At 42.5% G+C, this 17,507-nt stretch overlaps 1 protein-coding gene across 6 annotated transcripts in view; it reads left to right on the top strand.

Moving 5' to 3' along the window:
* cacna1c (calcium channel, voltage-dependent, L type, alpha 1C subunit) overlaps positions 1-17,507 on the top strand; it is a 300,165-nt gene that overhangs the window by 7,636 nt on the left and 275,022 nt on the right. For 5 of the 6 annotated variants that reach the window (XM_078165243.1, XM_078165244.1, XM_078165242.1 and 2 more), the window contains exon 1: positions 10,388-11,376. The exons of the other annotated variant lie outside the window; for it this stretch is intronic. In XM_078165243.1, coding sequence (XP_078021369.1) covers positions 11,319-11,376 — 58 coding nt within the window. In that variant the 5' untranslated portion in view covers positions 10,388-11,318. Of the gene's footprint in view, positions 1-10,387; positions 11,377-17,507 lie in introns of those variants that run through there. 6 annotated transcript variants of the gene reach the window in all.

Raw genomic sequence — 17,507 nt, 5'->3', positions numbered from 1 at the left:
GCTGCTGTCCTTGTGTATTGGGCTGCAACTAATGATTATTTTCATTGTTGATTAATCTATTGATTTTCTTCTCGAATAACGTATGATTTTTTTGGGTCTCTAAAATGTCAACAAATGGTGAAAAATGTCGATCAGTGTTTCCAAAAGCCCAAGATGACATCCTCAAATGTTTTGTTTTGTCCACAACCCAAAGATATTCAGTTTATTGTCGTGGAGGAGTAAAGAAACCAGAAATTTTTCACATTTAAGACGCAAGAATCCAAGAATTTAATTTTTTTTTTGTCCTAGAAAATTACTCAAACCGATTGATCGATTATAAAATTAGGTTGCAATTCATTTAATAGTTGATGACTAGTTATTTAATCATTGCAGCTCTACCTTTGCCTCGATGTTGTTGTGTAAAGAAACATATTCCTCTTGTTCCTCGGTTATTTCAGATGCAGTATTTTAGCTACAGTTTACAATACCCCAGCTCCAGGGTTCAGAAATTAAGACACATCCTTCCTGAAATTAATACTCAAGGACAGAACAGTAAGTGATACAAGACTTTCAAGACTGTAAATTCTTGAAATCCATACCAGCCATACCCATATTGAACAATATCCGCTGTATCACCTGAAAGCAAATCTCCATATTCAGTTCAACACATCCTGTTCTGTTTCAAGGGTACTTAAGGGACCGTAGCCACCTCCTCAAGTGGATACACATAAGTCCCTTTATTCTGAATGCATTTTATAGCAGGTTACTTTGTGTATAATCACTCACTTCATTAGAGTTACAACCACTGATGGATCCATACATGGGTTTGTCCTTTATCACTAAATTGCCAGTGTTTAGTATTATATATATAAAACATGCACTCATCCTTTCCCCTGTTGTGCACTGTGGTTGTTTCAGTAATTAGATTTATACTGTCACAGAGGTGTACAACAGCTGGTGTGCATCCATCAGCAGCCATGTCAGAGTGTCCTTGAGAAAAACAACGACCATCCAAAAGCTCGCTCAGTTTATGCAGGACTGCATAGAAACATCTGCTTTGAACACTTCAAACAACTTAGACGCGAATGAAGCACACCCAGGTCAGATTATGACACGTCCACCACTCCATTAATATTAAAAAAAGCTGCTTTGGGAATCAGCATGGGCCAGTGTGTCTATTACGCTGTCAGTAGTGTATTGTCTGTGTCTGTGTGTGTTTTAAAGCACATATGTCTATTTGTCTTGGTATCTATCTTTTTTTCACAGGACGCATGTTTGTCAGTGATGAGGCTAATGAGTTATACATCAGCAGATCAATACTGTCAATAACCATTCAGTCAAATTGAGTGCTCGACTCTGATTGGTGGGGGTAGGCCAAGAGATGCTGATGATTGGCCCACAGGCGGGAAGGATAATGAGATGTAGCCAGAAGGCATTGTTCTGGGGAGGTGGGCATTGTAATTTCTGTTTCCACACTGGAAAAAATGTCCACCTCTGCAGGCACTTGCACTTTTTTTTTACGACAGATACGCATTTTTTTAATAGATGAGAGATCTTGGAACAAGTTGTGTAATTGTCATCGTACTGCAATGGAACAGGAAAGAAACAATAAAGTCAATTTTACAAGTTTTGAATGAATGTCTTTAAGCAAAGTCATTATCCTGTATCAAGTGAGGCTTGTTTAATTATTATTCTCTGTGTGCACACAGTCAGGGGACTGTACAGTATAATTGGTGTGAAACAGATCTATAATTTACATAGGGGATACGTTGCATAATTTCAGTTGTCCTGCTAAAGCCACCCATAGGGACAGACATAAGGGATGTAGTGAATGGGTGATAGATGGCCTGCCTGGAGCATCCAATATGGGTCCATCATGGCTCGAGGTGGAGAGATTTTATTTCTCATTGGGTCCTCTTTTATGTGGGCCTTTGCAACATCGTGCACATGCTTTACTCTTCAACAGGTAACATCTGGGGCCTTGTGAAGTTTGCATCTGTCTCTGTATAGGCCTAATTTTAAAACAGTTTCCTTATGTCCAGTGTGACAAAATATATCGAATGAAGACACAAAAAACCAAAGTTGTGCGACATGCCAAACAGCACCAAGACCGTGGACTGTATAAAATAATGGCAGTAGCTCCTGTGATGTCACCCATTGGTTTGTGCACTCCTGTTTTGAAGCAGGCCCCCAGGAAATGCAGTGGGCTTGGAGCCAATTTTTTGTAGTGGCCAAACAGGGGAATTACAACTTCCCAGCGCTGTTGGGCTCGAAAAAACCTTTTCCCATAGATTTACATTGGGAAAGAGTTGTCTGTAAATCAGTGGATAGATTTTTTGAGCGTCACAGCCCTTACAAAATGACTCCTTTTAGTATTAGGATTTGATCCACTCTGACCAACAACATTTGGAGGTCTAGAAGAGCCGCACGATTAAACCATTTTATCCCAATTCAAGTTATCGGAGCACTACACTGGAAGAAGTCAGCTCGGCCAGTAGAAGTCTCTAGTGTGCCTGCTCTATGGGCCCAATGATGCAAAAGCGGTGTCGATCATCGATTTTATATCCGGCAGTTGAACATTTTTGCTTCATGCACTGCTAAGAATCCTTCACGGGAATGAACGGGGCCTCCCCTCCAAAAACTCAAGGTGGCCGTTGTCATCTTGGGTTTTTCGAGCCAGAAGTGACCATATTTGGATAAAAGAGTGGAGCTGTGGAGGGGCGAGGCGTGGATTCTAAATCCTGGAAATATTCAATGATAAGGCCCATACCTAAAAAGCCAGGTGCAAATATTCCTGAAGATTTCCGGCCAATTGCTATAACTTCTGACCTGTGTAAAAGCATGGAGAGAGTTGTAGTCGATATTCTGACCACCACAGTGGCCAGTGAGTTAGATCCGCTCCAATTTGCCTATAAGAGCAACAGAGGCACAGATGATGCTGTTCTGATCCTAACAGATTCAGTGTCAAAGCAGCTCTCACTGCCCAAAGGGTATGCTAGGGTCTTATTCGTTGACTTCAGTGCAGCCTTTAACTCTATGAGGCTATCTATTTTACTGAAAAGGCTGGTGGAGCTACATATTGATAGGGACCTCGTACTATGGATCAGGGACTTCTTGTCTAGCCGCCCTCAGAGGGTGTATGCAAACACCACTCTGTCTGGTGAGCTTATTCTAAGCACGCTAGGCAGCGCTATCTCTCCTGTACTTTTTTCGCTCTTTAACAATGAATTTGCTATCAATGATTGTAAATTTAAATTGATAAAGTACGCAGATGATATGGCCTTAGTAGGCTTGCTGCAGGAAAATGACCCTTGTGGTGAGGCTCCCTATGTGGCCCATATTAAGGACCTGGAAGCATGGTGTCACAGCAGCCAGCTGGAAATCAGTGTGGCTAAAACAAAGGAGGTAACTTTCTGCTCAAAACAGGATCTGACAACTGAACCAGTTTCACTGGATGGCCAACATGTTGAAACCGTAGAAAAATTTAAATATCTGGGTACAAGCAGCCTTGGTGTCAGTCCTGAGATCCTGGAGCTTGTGTACACCACTCATGTTGAGAGTGTTCTCACCTATCATCTTTCTGTTTGGTTTGGTCACCTAAGCTCAAAATGTAAGCATAGACTAAATAGGATTGTGTCAATGGCGAGCAAAATAGTGGGAAAACCCCAAAAGCCTCTGACCCATCTCTACACTGAGAGGACAAGGAGGAAAGTGAGGAGAATCCTGGCAGATAGCTCCCATCCTCTCTTCAGCCAGTTTGAGCTCTTGAAGTCTGGGAGGCGCTACAGAGTTCCTCTGGCTAAAGGGGCTTTTAAAAAGTCCTTTGTCCCCAGTGCTATTAGCATCCTTAACTCTACTAAGTGACTAAACCACTGATAATGACATGAACTGCTCTACCGTACTTTTATAGCACTGTATTTTATTTTATTTATTCATCTTTTAAAAATGTATCTATATGAATTTTTATCTTGTGTTTTGGCTTTGTTCATATTTTAGCTCTGTTATGTGTTATGCTATGCTACGTCCTGTATGTTGGTGAGCCGAAGACAATTTTCCACCCTGGTGGAAATTATTCTGTTCTATCTGTAGCAACGTTTTGCAGACAGCCTGTTACTCAAGCTGCACTGCCCTTAAATATGCATAACTGTAAGCCTTAGTAAAATGTAAATGGGCGAGTTACATAAAAAATCTTTAAGGTGATTCTAAAATCCTCATTTCTTTTTGAATTCTTCTAGGTAAAAAAATCTCAATAACAAACAGTGACATAAACTTTATATAAAAATACAAATTTGATACAGAAAAAAAAAAGATTACTTTGGTAGTTAATGTTTCAAAATGTTTAATTTCATATTGCATTTCATTTTATCCCCCTCATCTTTACTTTTATTGCTTATTCATTTTGAGGAAAACAGAGACAAGGTGCATTATGTAAATGCCAATGCACACACATTACCAGAATTAACTTGTTAAAAGCAGCATTTAAAAAGTCTTTATGGCCTTCATTTGAGTATAAAATGGACCCCAAGAGAAAGCTTTACATTCATATTCAGTGTATTAATCTATCAGATTATTATTTAATTAACAAAGGTCTAAAACCTTAAACTCACATTGCCCAGCTGAATAAAGTAGCTCTCTGTCAGGAGGGGATTTCCTTTTGACCGACCAACAGATTGTTGGTTTCCCACATGAGATATCAGCATTTGACTGTGTTTGTCTGTGCAGAGATTCCCAGAGACCAACACTCACACACATACAAAGGGGGTTGGGAACTGCAAATATAGATCAGTCGTAAATAGAACAGATATTCCATGTGCAGGCTGGATTACAGAGGACATTTTGTGTATGTGAGTCTGTGTGTTTGTGCGTCCCCTGGGCACAAGTGTCTGTTCCCACGACCTGCCCTCCATCCGTTCTTCCTTCTCTCAGTCCTTTCTTCCCTCTGTCCGTCCATTCATTGGCCAGTGTAATCAAACAGAGGCTGCTTTGGCAAGAGAGTGAAAGGGAGTCAGACCGACATTATGAAACTCAGTGTCCATCTGTCTTACTATCGTCACAGGGCTGATCAGTCAGGCATCTGCAGCAGTGGAAAGAAAATAAGTACATTTTCTCAAGTGCTATACTTGAGTGTAGCGTTCAGCTTTTATGCACTGCTTCATTCTGAAACCACTCTACCACATTTCTGGTGGAAATTTGTACTTTTTACTCCACTTTATGTATCTAACAGCCGTAGTTTCCAGTTACCAGCCTGTAATGCAAGGATATGTAACATTTGTATATTATTACATGTATGTAGCAGATATGTTGAAACTTTACATTTCTTTATCTTTCAACAGCTCTAAGGTTAATGTGTGGTTATGTTTAGGTACAAAAAACACTTGGTTATGGTTAGAAAGAGAGCATGTTTTGGCTTAAAATACACATACTAAAAAGCAACTTGTTTTGTTGTTTGTTGGTCTCAAACAGTGGTCTGCAATTTGGCAGCTATCTTGCCTTGGTGTCACGCCATCCATCATCCCTTCAGCTCATATACATGTGATCAAAACTCTGTTACTTTGGAAATGTTGATATGATACCTATGAAAACTACAAATGTAACATATCTGTGGTTTGCAGAAATGCACAATGCCAACATTTTCTTTTGGCGACTGGGCTGCATGTTTTGGTGTCTCTGATTTGTTAGCACTTCCAGCAAAGAGTGATTTCCCCTCTCAACTTCCCAGAGGGTTTCATTTCAATGACAGCATGAGGCCCAAAGAGGGAAAAGTATCCAATATTTCACAAAACAAGCAATAATGAGAAAAAACTAAAAACTCTACAAATGTCTGCAACATTTATTCATTGAGGATATGTTTTCAGCCATTCATCAGCACAGGTATACACCAATCCTTAGTTTTCCTCTGAATATACCTTGACCAACAAAAACATTAAAACCATTGACAGGTAAAGTGAATAATATTGATCATCTTGTTACAATGCAATGTTCTGCTAGGAAACCTTGGGTCGTGGCATTCATGTGGATGCCACTTAAATGTATCACCCACCCAAACACTGTTGCAGACCAAGTACACCCTCCTATGCTAACGGTACTCCCTGACGGCAGTGGACAATGTGCCACGCCACACCACAAAAACAGCTCAGGAATGGCCCTAGGAACATGACAAAGAGGTCAAGGCATCAATCTGGCCTCCAAAGTCCAGAGATCACAGTCTGATTGAGCATCCAGTACCCTTGGTGGGACCTTCTTGGATCTGCCTTGGCTCTGACTTGTTGATTCTGTTGTGTCTGGCACCAGGATGTTGGCAGTGGATACACTGAGTCCTGGATGCTTGATCAGATTGTCATGGGAATATGGAGGCCAGGTCCACACTTGTCACTTTCCTTGAGCTATTCCTGATGTTACCGGCTCACCTTTTTTTTTCCCCTTTAAGGGTGGTGGCCTTGTGGGTAACCTGTGAGGGTGTGCTTCAGTGTGTGTGTGTAGGGAAGCAGCTCTCTCGGGGGTGTCATGGTGAAGTAAGCAGGTGGCAAAGAGTGATGATAGCAGTAGAATTAAGTATCTAGATAAGCTCAGGGCTACTGTTCAACCTCATGAGAAGGCAGGTTTCTTGTTTCCTTCCTTCCTTCTACAGAGTGGTCTGGCCTACTAGAAGCTATGGTTACCAGCTAATATGAGCCAAGCTAAAATTAATGTTACTAAGCCAGCATGTTCCCAACTACGGTTCGGAGCCAGTAAGCTGCCACTGAGAGAGGTAACACGGAGCAGTTTTTGTGGTGTGGCATGGCGCATTGCCCTGCTAATGAAGCTTGGGAGTCGTTGCCATGAGCGGGTGTACTTGGTCTGCAAGAGTGTTTAGGTGGAACATGTGAAGTGGCATCCACACAAAGGCCAGGACTCAAGGTTTCCCAGCAGAACATTGCACCAGTGTTATTCACTTTACCTGTCAGTGGTTTTAATGCAGTGGCTGATCAGTGTACAGTATATTAACGTACCATCTGCATCACAAAACACTGTATATTGTTCAAAAATAGACAATTCATCTGTCAAATGTCATCAATAGAATCATTAATCAGCTGTCTCCCTGTCTTTACTATGTCTCAAGTGACACATGCAGACAAAAAGCTTTATTCTATTACAGGATGGTGGGTGGGGATTTTGTGCTATGGCACTGAACAAATGAATACAGACTGGGTTGAGTCATCAGATTCACCTCCTGATTATAGCCTGCAGTGAGATTGACATGAGGCCTGCACATTGTGAAGTTCGTATTCAGTGTCAAATACAATTACATGGCATGGGCTGTACCATAATTAGAATCTTAAAATGCTGCTCAGTAGCTTACATCCTGATGGATTATTGAGCCTGAATTATCTGTTTTGTGAAGCGTTGCCATGCCTTTTTATACCCGTCTGACATTTAAAAATCATCCTTTAATGTGAAATATTGGGACAAACTTTGTGTTTTGTGGATACAGACATAAAAAAGACAGGAACTGCTTTTCAAAATAAGGTCAAGATCCTTCTAAAGACTGAGTAGATAATGGAAAAAAATGTCTCTCTCTTTTTATCTTTTATATCAAGCTGCCTGTGGAGAGCTTTTAAGAAAACAGCTCAATTTAAGAACCGACGTGTATTTTTGCGCGAGTAGCTCTGTCCAAAAGCCTCAGCAGGAGCTTTAGAGCCAAGCTGACTCAGTGGCATCAAAGCCTGGTCCAGAGCTATTTAGTTAAGAGCTGATGTTGTTGACTGTGTTTGACATTTGACTCCCAAATGAGTTCCATTTCATTGTTGTGTTACCTAAGAAAATGGACCCATGTCTCCAGAAAATGACTTTGTGTGCTTGAGGGGCCAGGACCAATTTGTTGCTGGCCATGGAGAATGATGTCGAAACAAACTTCACTGTCCCGAGGGCAAACAGAAGAAAAACATAATTGAATTCTAAAAATCATTTCATTGTCCTCTAGATAAAAAAGGTTCAGTCTTTGTGCGGCGACCTTCCTGAACCCGTCTACTTCATGAGATTTGAGTCTGTATTTACACAGCATCCAGAGATCTGAAAATCCGCTTCCTTGCGGTTTCTTTCTGTTTAGGAGAGCCATGAAAAGATCAGAGCTTGACTCATAAAAGAGCTGAAAAAACAGATTTTTACTGTGTGTGTGTGTAAACACAGCCTTGGCCAAAGAAAAGAACAGGTCTGAAGCAGTCCAGATGTGTAGGGACGATGGGTGAATCAGATGTAGGTACAACATCTCCAATCTCTGGTTCCTCTTGCAGAAATTAGAGTCTATGCAAGGCTTGAGCCTGCTATGGATCATTGTCCCTCCTCCAACCTTCTCACTCTCTCGCACACACACACACACACACCCACACACACACACACACACACACACACACACACACAGGCACACTTTCTCTTTATTTCCTCCTGCTCCTGTCTGACATGCAGGTTCACGAAATGAACATCTGTATTTCAATTAGTCTACTGTTACCCTGAATTCGGGAAGAAATCTTTGTTTTTCCTCACATGCGTGCGCCATGAATGAAAATGCAAAAACCAGAAAAAATTCTTGATGAATTGGGGTAAAATGGGGACCCCATTTAACAACAGTAAAACTATACCAAAACATCTGTTCACAAACTCTCACACAGCGTGCAGTATAATCCCAGTCTTATCCGATCAGCCCTGTTTCCTAGAAATTCCGCTTTTATTCAGTTAATTTAAAACAGAAAATACGTTTTTGAGTTCAATGTAATGCCAGGCAAATCACATTTTCCGTCAACAAAATAAGGAAAGGTTGCTCATAAACGTATCTGGCAAGTTGCAAAAATGTGAAACTAAATGTATCAGCAAAATTTCATTCATTCATTTTCCATAACTGCTTATCCTGTTGGGGGTCACAGGGTGCTGGAGCCTATTCCAGCTGACATTGGGCGAGAGGCAGGGTACACCCCGGACAGATCGCCAGACTATTGCAGGGCTGACACATAGAGACAGACAACCATTTACACCTACGGACAATTTAGAGCCACCAATTAAGCTACCCTGTGTGTCTTTGGACTGTGGGAGGAAGCAGGAGTACCTGGAGAAAACCCAGGCTGACACGGGGAGAACATGTGTATTCCACACAAAAGGGTTCCCACACCCTGGGTTCAAAACAGGAATTCTCTTACTGTGAGGCAACAATGCTAACCACTGCACCACAGTGCTTTCCATTATGCTTTTATTACTTTTTTGTTAACATTTAACTGAAATCCCAATTTTACTCGGCCCTTACCCAAAGTGCATTTGTTGTCTAAACCCAGGACAGGAGTCTTTGCTCTTGCATTCATCTGAAAAATGTAACCGAAACCAAAGTCTTTCCCTTAACTCAACCAAAGTGCTTTTGTCACCTAAACCTAAGAAAAGAATCTGAATGCAACTACCAACCTTCTATGTCTGTCCATGTCTTACCTCAAAGAAACTACTCTGAACATAATACAGGCAGCGGTTACATTTCTGCAAAGCTACCATACAAATGTAATTTCTAGAAGACAGGGTTTCTCGCATGTTTGCACGGTGAACGAAGAATCCAAAAACAGAGAAAATTCTTGATTAACTGGAACAAAATGGGAGCCATGCTTAACAACAAGAACTCACACAACTCGTGCAGTATAATCCAAGTCTCATTTATCCAGTTGAATGCTCAGTGCTTCCAGATCACATGCATTTTTTGCTAAAACCTTACAATTTATAACACTTCCACATATGAGTAGCATGCCTGGGCAAGCTCGTGTGCTTGAACTCTGCTCAGTGCCCTTGCCAAGACACTTTACTTGTACATAGAAGTGTTTTAAATAGTAAGGTTTTTGCAAAAATGCATGTTTGGGGAGTACTGAGCATTCGACTGGATTTCACTGCACGAGTTTGTAAGAAAATGTTTGATAGAGTTTTGCTGTTGTTAAACATAGCTCCCATTGTGCTCCAGTTAATCGAGAATTTTCTGTGTTTTTGGATTCTTTGCTCACCGTGCAAACTTGTGAGGAAGACAAAGTTTTCTTTATGGGTTAAATAATGTAACACAGGGTGAGTTATGGATGTACAAATGACCGTTCTGTGGGTGAAGTACTCCTTTAAAATGTTGAGAGCTCTCCCAGGCTCTCGTCTCCTTACACACACACACACACACACACACACTTCATCAACATCATCATCTTTGTCTTCATCATCTCCATCATCATCATCATCTGGATACCAGCCGCTGGTTCTCCACTGTTGCCTGTACAGTCTCCCTCCCTCCTTATTTCTCTCTGGGGCACACACACACACACACACACACACACACACACACACACACACATCTGGAAACAGTCAAAGCGTCTACATGCGCGGGGAGGGGGGGCTACCCCTCTCTCTCTCTCTCTGACTCTCTCTCGGTATCACTGCAGAGCTGAGCTGCAGGGGCAGCAGAGGCAGAGAGAAGAGAGAGCTCTAACTCCCGATCAGTGAGACACAGGCAGACAGACAGACAGGCGGGCAGGCAAGCAGACAGACAGGCACACAGACTGACTGACAGACACACCGCCGGACCATCATGGACTGGATCAGGACAGAGCAACCCGTCTCCGGATGAGACAGGACGGCCTGGCTTCTGTTTTTTGGGGGGACTCTGCTATAGATACGTGGAATAACCGACAACCTATTGGGAGATTTAACCCCGTGCTACCCGTGATGGAATATTTACACTCTTCTCATTTTCTAATTTTTCTCCTCTTCTCTTCCTCCTCCTTCTCTTCCTCCACCACCACCTCCACCTCCTCTTCTTCATCCTCTCACATTTTGACACGCTGCTGAAGATGCGCACGAATGCGTCTTTTGCGCACTTCCATTGCGACCGTCACTGACAGCGCCCGTGCTTTGTAACCTTTTGAAACCTTATTTTTCTTTCAAGACAACAAGGGAGAGGAGAGAAAGAAACAGGAGAGAAGGAGAGCGAGGTGTGAATTGAATTGAACGCGGTGCTGGTCTCATGTTTCTCGCCTAGGGCCCGGATGTACCGAGAGATGCACCGGTGCGTTTTCCCAACCGGTTCCGCCGAAAGCTCCCTCTTTTTTCTCGCCTTCACCTCCATCATGGGGATTAGGTAATATTCACTCCATCCGAAGAAACCCTCCCCATAAACAAAAAATAACGGAATACCCAAGACTGTCCGTGCCAGACAGTTCTTTCTTCTTTTTTCCCCTCTTTTAATTTCTTTATTTTTGGGGGGCTTTTTTTCCTCGTTATTTTCCCTCCGCCTCTCCAGCTTTTTTCCCCCTCTCCGTGTCTCTTCCATTCACCTATAGGGATAACGCCGGACTACATTTATGGTAAATGAAAGCAAAAACATGTACATCCCGGAGGACACCCTTGAGAACCATCAAGGTATGTGGTGTCTTTTTTATTTATAACTGGCAAACATCTTGTAACTGTGCATGAGAGAGGGAAGGGAGTGAGGGAACGAGGGAGGGAGGGAGGGAGGGAGTAAGAGAGGTATGATGATCTCGAAATGGGGATGGGATGGGGAACGAGGAGGAGGAGGTGGAGAGAAGGGAGGGAGGTGGAGGGGGAAAAAAGGAAAAGGGGTGTTAGCGCTCCTCGTTTTCAACAGATGGACAGATGCAGTTCCTCCACTTTCCCTCTGTGTGCAGTTTTGTTTATTTGGTCTGCTATGTGCAGTTTGTGCACAGAGTGAACTTGTGCCATAATCACGCAACAGGGCTGCAGGTAGCAGATATGGATGAGGCCTTTTTTGCTTGCTTGGTTTAGTCCACACTTGTAGGTTTGACAGGCCTGTCCATGGGTGAACTGTGGCATAATAGGTGGGCTGTGGTCATATCTAGCCTACAGGCAGTTGTACTCGGGGAGTTATTGCTTTAGACAGCAGAAAATGACAGCAAAAGCGTGTGTGGACAAATTATCTGGCAGATCCTGCCTCCCCAGGGCTTTTTAATTTTTATTTATTTATTTATTGTGGAAAACTGCACATATAGCTCTGGCCATATGTCAGAAATGAACACACAGTGGTCGCTAAGGAGCAGGAGATGAGCAGCGCCCACCGATACGCGCGCTCGATCACCATCGATCCTCCCATCTCCTATAATCAATAGTTGCATTTGTCACGTTTTAATCCAAGTTTTCGTGTCTGCAGGGCTCCTTAATAGCAGCGCGCGCGAGAGAGGAATCGCATAGAGATGACAGGTGGCAGTAGGAGGGCCTGCAGGACTTATTTGTCTGCTGAGAATTGGGTTGATGATGTGCTATTTCGGGGGGGACGGCAGCGGAGGACAGTGGGCTGTTTCGCCTGAGACACGACTGAAGTTTAACGTGACGACTTTTTTAAAGTGTTGGCCAAAAAGCAAAACATTTAAAAATAAATAAAGAGTGAGCCGACATCCAGGGCTGTGGTTTGTTTGACGGTGAGGAAAGGGTCTGTTTGCATTGCGCAGTATTACGCGTCGCTCCTTCCACCCACGTTGCAGAGAGCAAAAAAGCCCAGCAACGCTTTTGCTTGATGGCCGGCCGGAGCTTGTAATTCAACAAAGAGGGCTATTTATCCGATCACCATTATCAACCTCACTGCCATCATCATCATCATCGTCGTCGTCTTCGTCCACCACTTCCATCACAACCACATACCTCTGCCTTGGCGACAGGTTCCATAGCAACAGGGGATGAGGAGAGGGGTGGCGATGGTGTATGTGTGTGTGTAGCCTATGTATGTAAGTGTGTGTGCATCTGTGTCGCAGCGAGGCACACATTCACCAACAGTTTGCTCCAAGTAATCGTAGGTTGGATGTTACCTGCAGAAGCGTAGTTTGATGATAAACAGAATGGCATCATCATGAAGGGCAGGTGTGTGTGTGTACAGTCTGTAAGACAGATCACAGTTACCTTGATTGCCATGATGTCATCTTTATCTGTTATTATCAGAAAGAGCCTTTCAGTCCAAGTTGTCCACAGGAGTAATGGAGATTATCATCATCGCCGTCATCACATAGAGTAGAAGAACTTGAGGAATCAAGTACATCTTTATGTTTGATGTTGCTTTTCATGGGAAAACATAACATTCTTGTTAAGATTAGGTGGCCCTGCAGCTCCGCATGAGATGACCAGAGTCATTCTGAAGTTATTACCACTGACTTGTAGGTGACTGGTCCTTAATCTCATCCAAAAGTCTAATAAATGAAATCAAATGTCACAGCAGAAGGTGTTTCAGCTTCAGTGTGAGTTTACAGTGTGAGACCACAGTGCACAACATCCTGCATTACAGGGTTATAGATGCACAGTTTGTCAGAGGTACAAACTTGACTCGTGGCTTTACTGTTCAAGTCAAAGCAAAACAGTACAGTAGATTTCTCCAGATCAGTTGGCAAGGAAAATATATTTATAAAGCACATTTCCAGGGGTGGACTAAGAGACAATGGGCTCCTGGGCACAGATACGCAAAAGGCCCCACCACCTTTCCTACATGGCAGCAAGGCGAACAGACTTTGTGGTGGTTCCACCTCCTTTTTGTGGTGTTTTGCGTGTCTTTGCTGTCATAATGCATCATTCTGTGTCTCTTTGAGGTGACTTTGCTCATCTTTGTAGTCCCTTTTATGTCTCTTTGAGGTAATTTTTTGGTCATCATGTGTCTCTTTGTGTTTGTCCCTTTCTGTAGTTATTTTGTGTCTCGTTGCAGTTCCTTTGCGGCTCTTCGTGGTCATTTTGAGTCTCTTCCTGGTCAGTACGTGGTAATTTGGATGACATTTTGCAGGCAAAAGCTAGTAGGGCAGCCTCTGACACTTGGTTCCTAGGCTGGTGCCCAGTAGGCCTGTTCAGTAATCCATCCATGCACATTTCATACCCAAAGGGATCCCAAAGTGTTTTACAGATTACACAGGTAAAAGCACAAGAAACAAATGATAAAAACAATAAAACAGTTAAATCAGTTTGATTTAAGGAATATTCATCAAAAGCAATGGTAAATAGGAAGGTCTTTAGATTGGATTTGAAAGCAATCAGCATGGTCTCAAGTCTTAGCTCTTCTGGCAGTTTATTCCACATATGAGCAGCATAGAAGCTAAAAGCATCGCCACGCTTAGTTTTGACTCTGGGAGCAACCAGTAACCCCAAACCAGGGTTGTACCTGGTCAAGAGATCTGACAAGTATCTTGGACCTAAACCATCCAGTTATTTATGGACCAGCAGAAGAATTTTGAAGCTGATTCAGTGAGAAACATATATATAGCAGAACTGGATATATCTGATAGTCGTTTTCAAGCTAGTAGAAAGTCTAAAGTGGCTTCTTAACTCCCTGCTTGTTCTTGTACTCTGGGCCCAGTCATAGTAAAATTTGTAGCTAATTTATTAGAGGCTGAAGTCGACTTGGGTGGTGGTTTCAGCACCACGGACAGTTCATCTTCATTTGTCTATTGACAGCTACATGACAGATATTGAAGAGCTCCAAAGACGGACTTTGGCACTGACGTATCACCATTGGTATCCTGCTTTGCTCCAGTAATTGTTTTCATATGTTGCAGCTCAGGTGTTCAGCTGATCTCTGCAGACATACATTTCTTAGGCTAAAGTGATGTATATTATTCTTTTTTTTAATTCATTAAAGGGAGTGGTGAGATGAAGGGAGGTGGATATCATTGCAGGCACTTAATGAGTTTCCTGCAGATGAAAGATGACGGCATGCTAATGTAGCGCACTTATTAGAGAGACCATCCTTTAACCAAAACTTTCAACAGTTCACAGTGTTTGCCAAGACGATGAAGCCCTACCAACTCCTTAGATGCTGCTCTCTAGCCAACCATGACCTCTGTCCTCTCTGTTGATGGAGGCAAAAGAAAAGACAAATTTCTCCCAGAGGGATTCAGGGACAGAAAGTCCTGCCCACACAGAAAAAAAACTGAGCTGTACTAAGCTTATATTCTGATATATAATGTTGCAGTTCCTGATAGCTGACACCAGCTTTGTGGTTGACATTAGATTTTCTTTCCATTATCAGCTCCATCTTTACATCCACTCTGTAATTCAAACAGAGTGGATGTTACACATGATTGCACTCAATGCTCATGTTCGCTGAATGAACCAATTATACTGCATCAACATACTTATTACAAATGAATAGTTGCGCCTGCATCTTTCAAAAGCACACACGATGAGCAGAAACACAACCCGAACCATGACTGGATACAGTGCATGAGCACCTGATGTGGCTTTGAAACAAATGCACACCTGTGGCTTCTCATGTTGTCGCATGTTGAGCAGGGAAATGATTTGTAACACACAACCATGCACACGCGCACACACACATACACACTGCAGCAGCAGTTTACAGCAGTGTAATCAGCGAGTTGATTTTCCCTGTGGGCATTGTGCCAGAAGCATGATACCTCCGCTAGGGATATTAATTGGTTTCCGATGGTTACCCCGGGGTTTTGGCCACCTGCCAAATCACCTCACGCTAATGACTCAACTTGATGTGCTCAATGATTCTATTGAAGTCACCTCAAAAGACATGTCGCAACAACCACCCATCACTTTATATGTAGCCTCTCACATTGAGCTGTTGCCAGGTTATGTGTCTGCAGAGGCTTTTTAGCACTATGCTAACACAAGCAACTTTTCAAGAGCGCATGAAAAAGTCCTCCATTCATTAGCTGGACTTTAAAGGTCCAGTGCAAAGGATTTAGGAGGATATATTAGCAGAAATTGAATATAATACGTTTATTAATTTGTTATCTTAGAGTGAGTCGTTCATATGTACATAGGGAGTGGGTCCTCGTCTATGGAGTCCACCATGTTTCTATGGTACCCCAGAACAGACAAACCAAACACTGGCTCTAGATAGGGCCATTCGTGTTTTTGCATCTGCCACCATAGTTAGCAGCCCCTCTGCGACGAGCAAAACAGCATTGAAAAAACACAGATTTTTAACATGAAAGTGCTTTATTCCGTGTTTTAACTGGTTTAAATCACCAGGTTCGTTTGTTTTGGAGAGGAAGAGGCCCCTGCAGATAATTCAGCTCCTGCTAAATACCTCCTGAGCATTTAGATCTTAATTTATCAGAGAAAAAAGGTGAGCACACATTAGCAGGGGGGTTAGCAGCCCATCTGTGTTGAGCTGAACAGTGTCAGAGAAACATCGATTTGTAATGTGAAACTACTTTATTCAGTGTTTTTACCAGTTATAATCACCTGGTTTGTTTGTTTTGGAGAGGAAGAGACCTCTGCGGATAATTCTACTCCCAATAAAAAAACCTGAACATACAATGAACACCAAAGGAAGCTCACGCTTGGCACATGGGAGGAGTTTCAGCTGGTTGAAATCTGCAGTCCTCACTGCTAGTTGCCACTAAATCCTACACACTGCTCCTTTAAGGTAGACTTAATTTTGTTAGACACAGTCAAAGCGGACTTAACGTATTTTTTGTGAAATCAGATCAGCTGCATGTGGCAAAGTTCTTGCCTTCTGCAAATAAAAACAACAAGTATTTATGTCAAATGTGTTTTAATTAGAATCTGCAGGGGCAGAGAAACAGCTAAGAGACTTAAGCCATCGATCAGTGCGCTTGACATAGATGGAAATCTGGGCAATTAAGCACCAATCTACCGTTAGTCAAACCAGTTGTTAACTTAATTCCTCTCAAGGTGGAAGAGGTAGGAATGGAGCTTTGGATAGCTTTTGTCGGACTGTGTGGTGTAATACGGCTATGGCTCCTAAATCAGACATTTCTGTCTAATCATGTAGCTTAGGTTTCTGTATGTTGCATTGATGAGCTGTTTCTTACCTTAAATGACTAATTTACTGTCTATCTTGTCTTTTAATGTTTGTTTACATGATGTAATATGATGTCAGTTTTAGCTCAGAGACAATAACAGTGAGATAACTTAAAGGGACAGTTCACCCCAAAACTGCCCCTTTAAATTGGACATATTGGACAGTGAACATGCACAAATAAAGAGCCCACTATTAGCTTGTTTGTATCTGTGAGTAACAGAGAAACATCAAGACGCAGTGTGTCTTTTCAGTGACCGTTCTTTGTCATGGTTGACAGAGAATGTTATTACCTTTAATTATTCAGCACTGAGGCAGAAAAGCTAAAGTAATAAGGCAAAACTGTTGCAGGTGTGTTTTAACTTTCATGCTCTTTCTCGACTTCACCGTCTCTCGAATTCGTTCAACTGCAGTCTTCTGCTGCTGGCCACTACTTTACCAGAGGAATTGGGGTTAAGGAGATCCCGACTTTCAACCAGCTTTCTATCAAAACAGTGTGGGTAGTATGTGTGAATGAACTGTGGTAAACCTTCCTCCATCTTACCAGCACCCAAATCTCCCTGCTCATCTCTTAACTTTTCGCTGTCTCTTGGGCTGTTGGCTGTTGCTCAAACTACAGATTGCACTTCCTCATTTTGCCCAGGAGAAAATCGGAAGTCTGATCAAACTGTAAAACTAGGCAGTGCTGATGGAATATGAACCAAGCTTCTGTTACTGTGTTGCCTATTTGTTGTCTTCAGAAACA

This window comes from Epinephelus lanceolatus, chromosome 23, assembly GCF_041903045.1.
Source record: "Epinephelus lanceolatus isolate andai-2023 chromosome 23, ASM4190304v1, whole genome shotgun sequence".
Classification (NCBI taxonomy): Eukaryota; Metazoa; Chordata; class Actinopteri; order Perciformes; family Serranidae; genus Epinephelus; species Epinephelus lanceolatus.
Note: the sequence above shows the minus strand (reverse complement) of the source record. Positions and strands in the feature narration are given on the sequence as shown.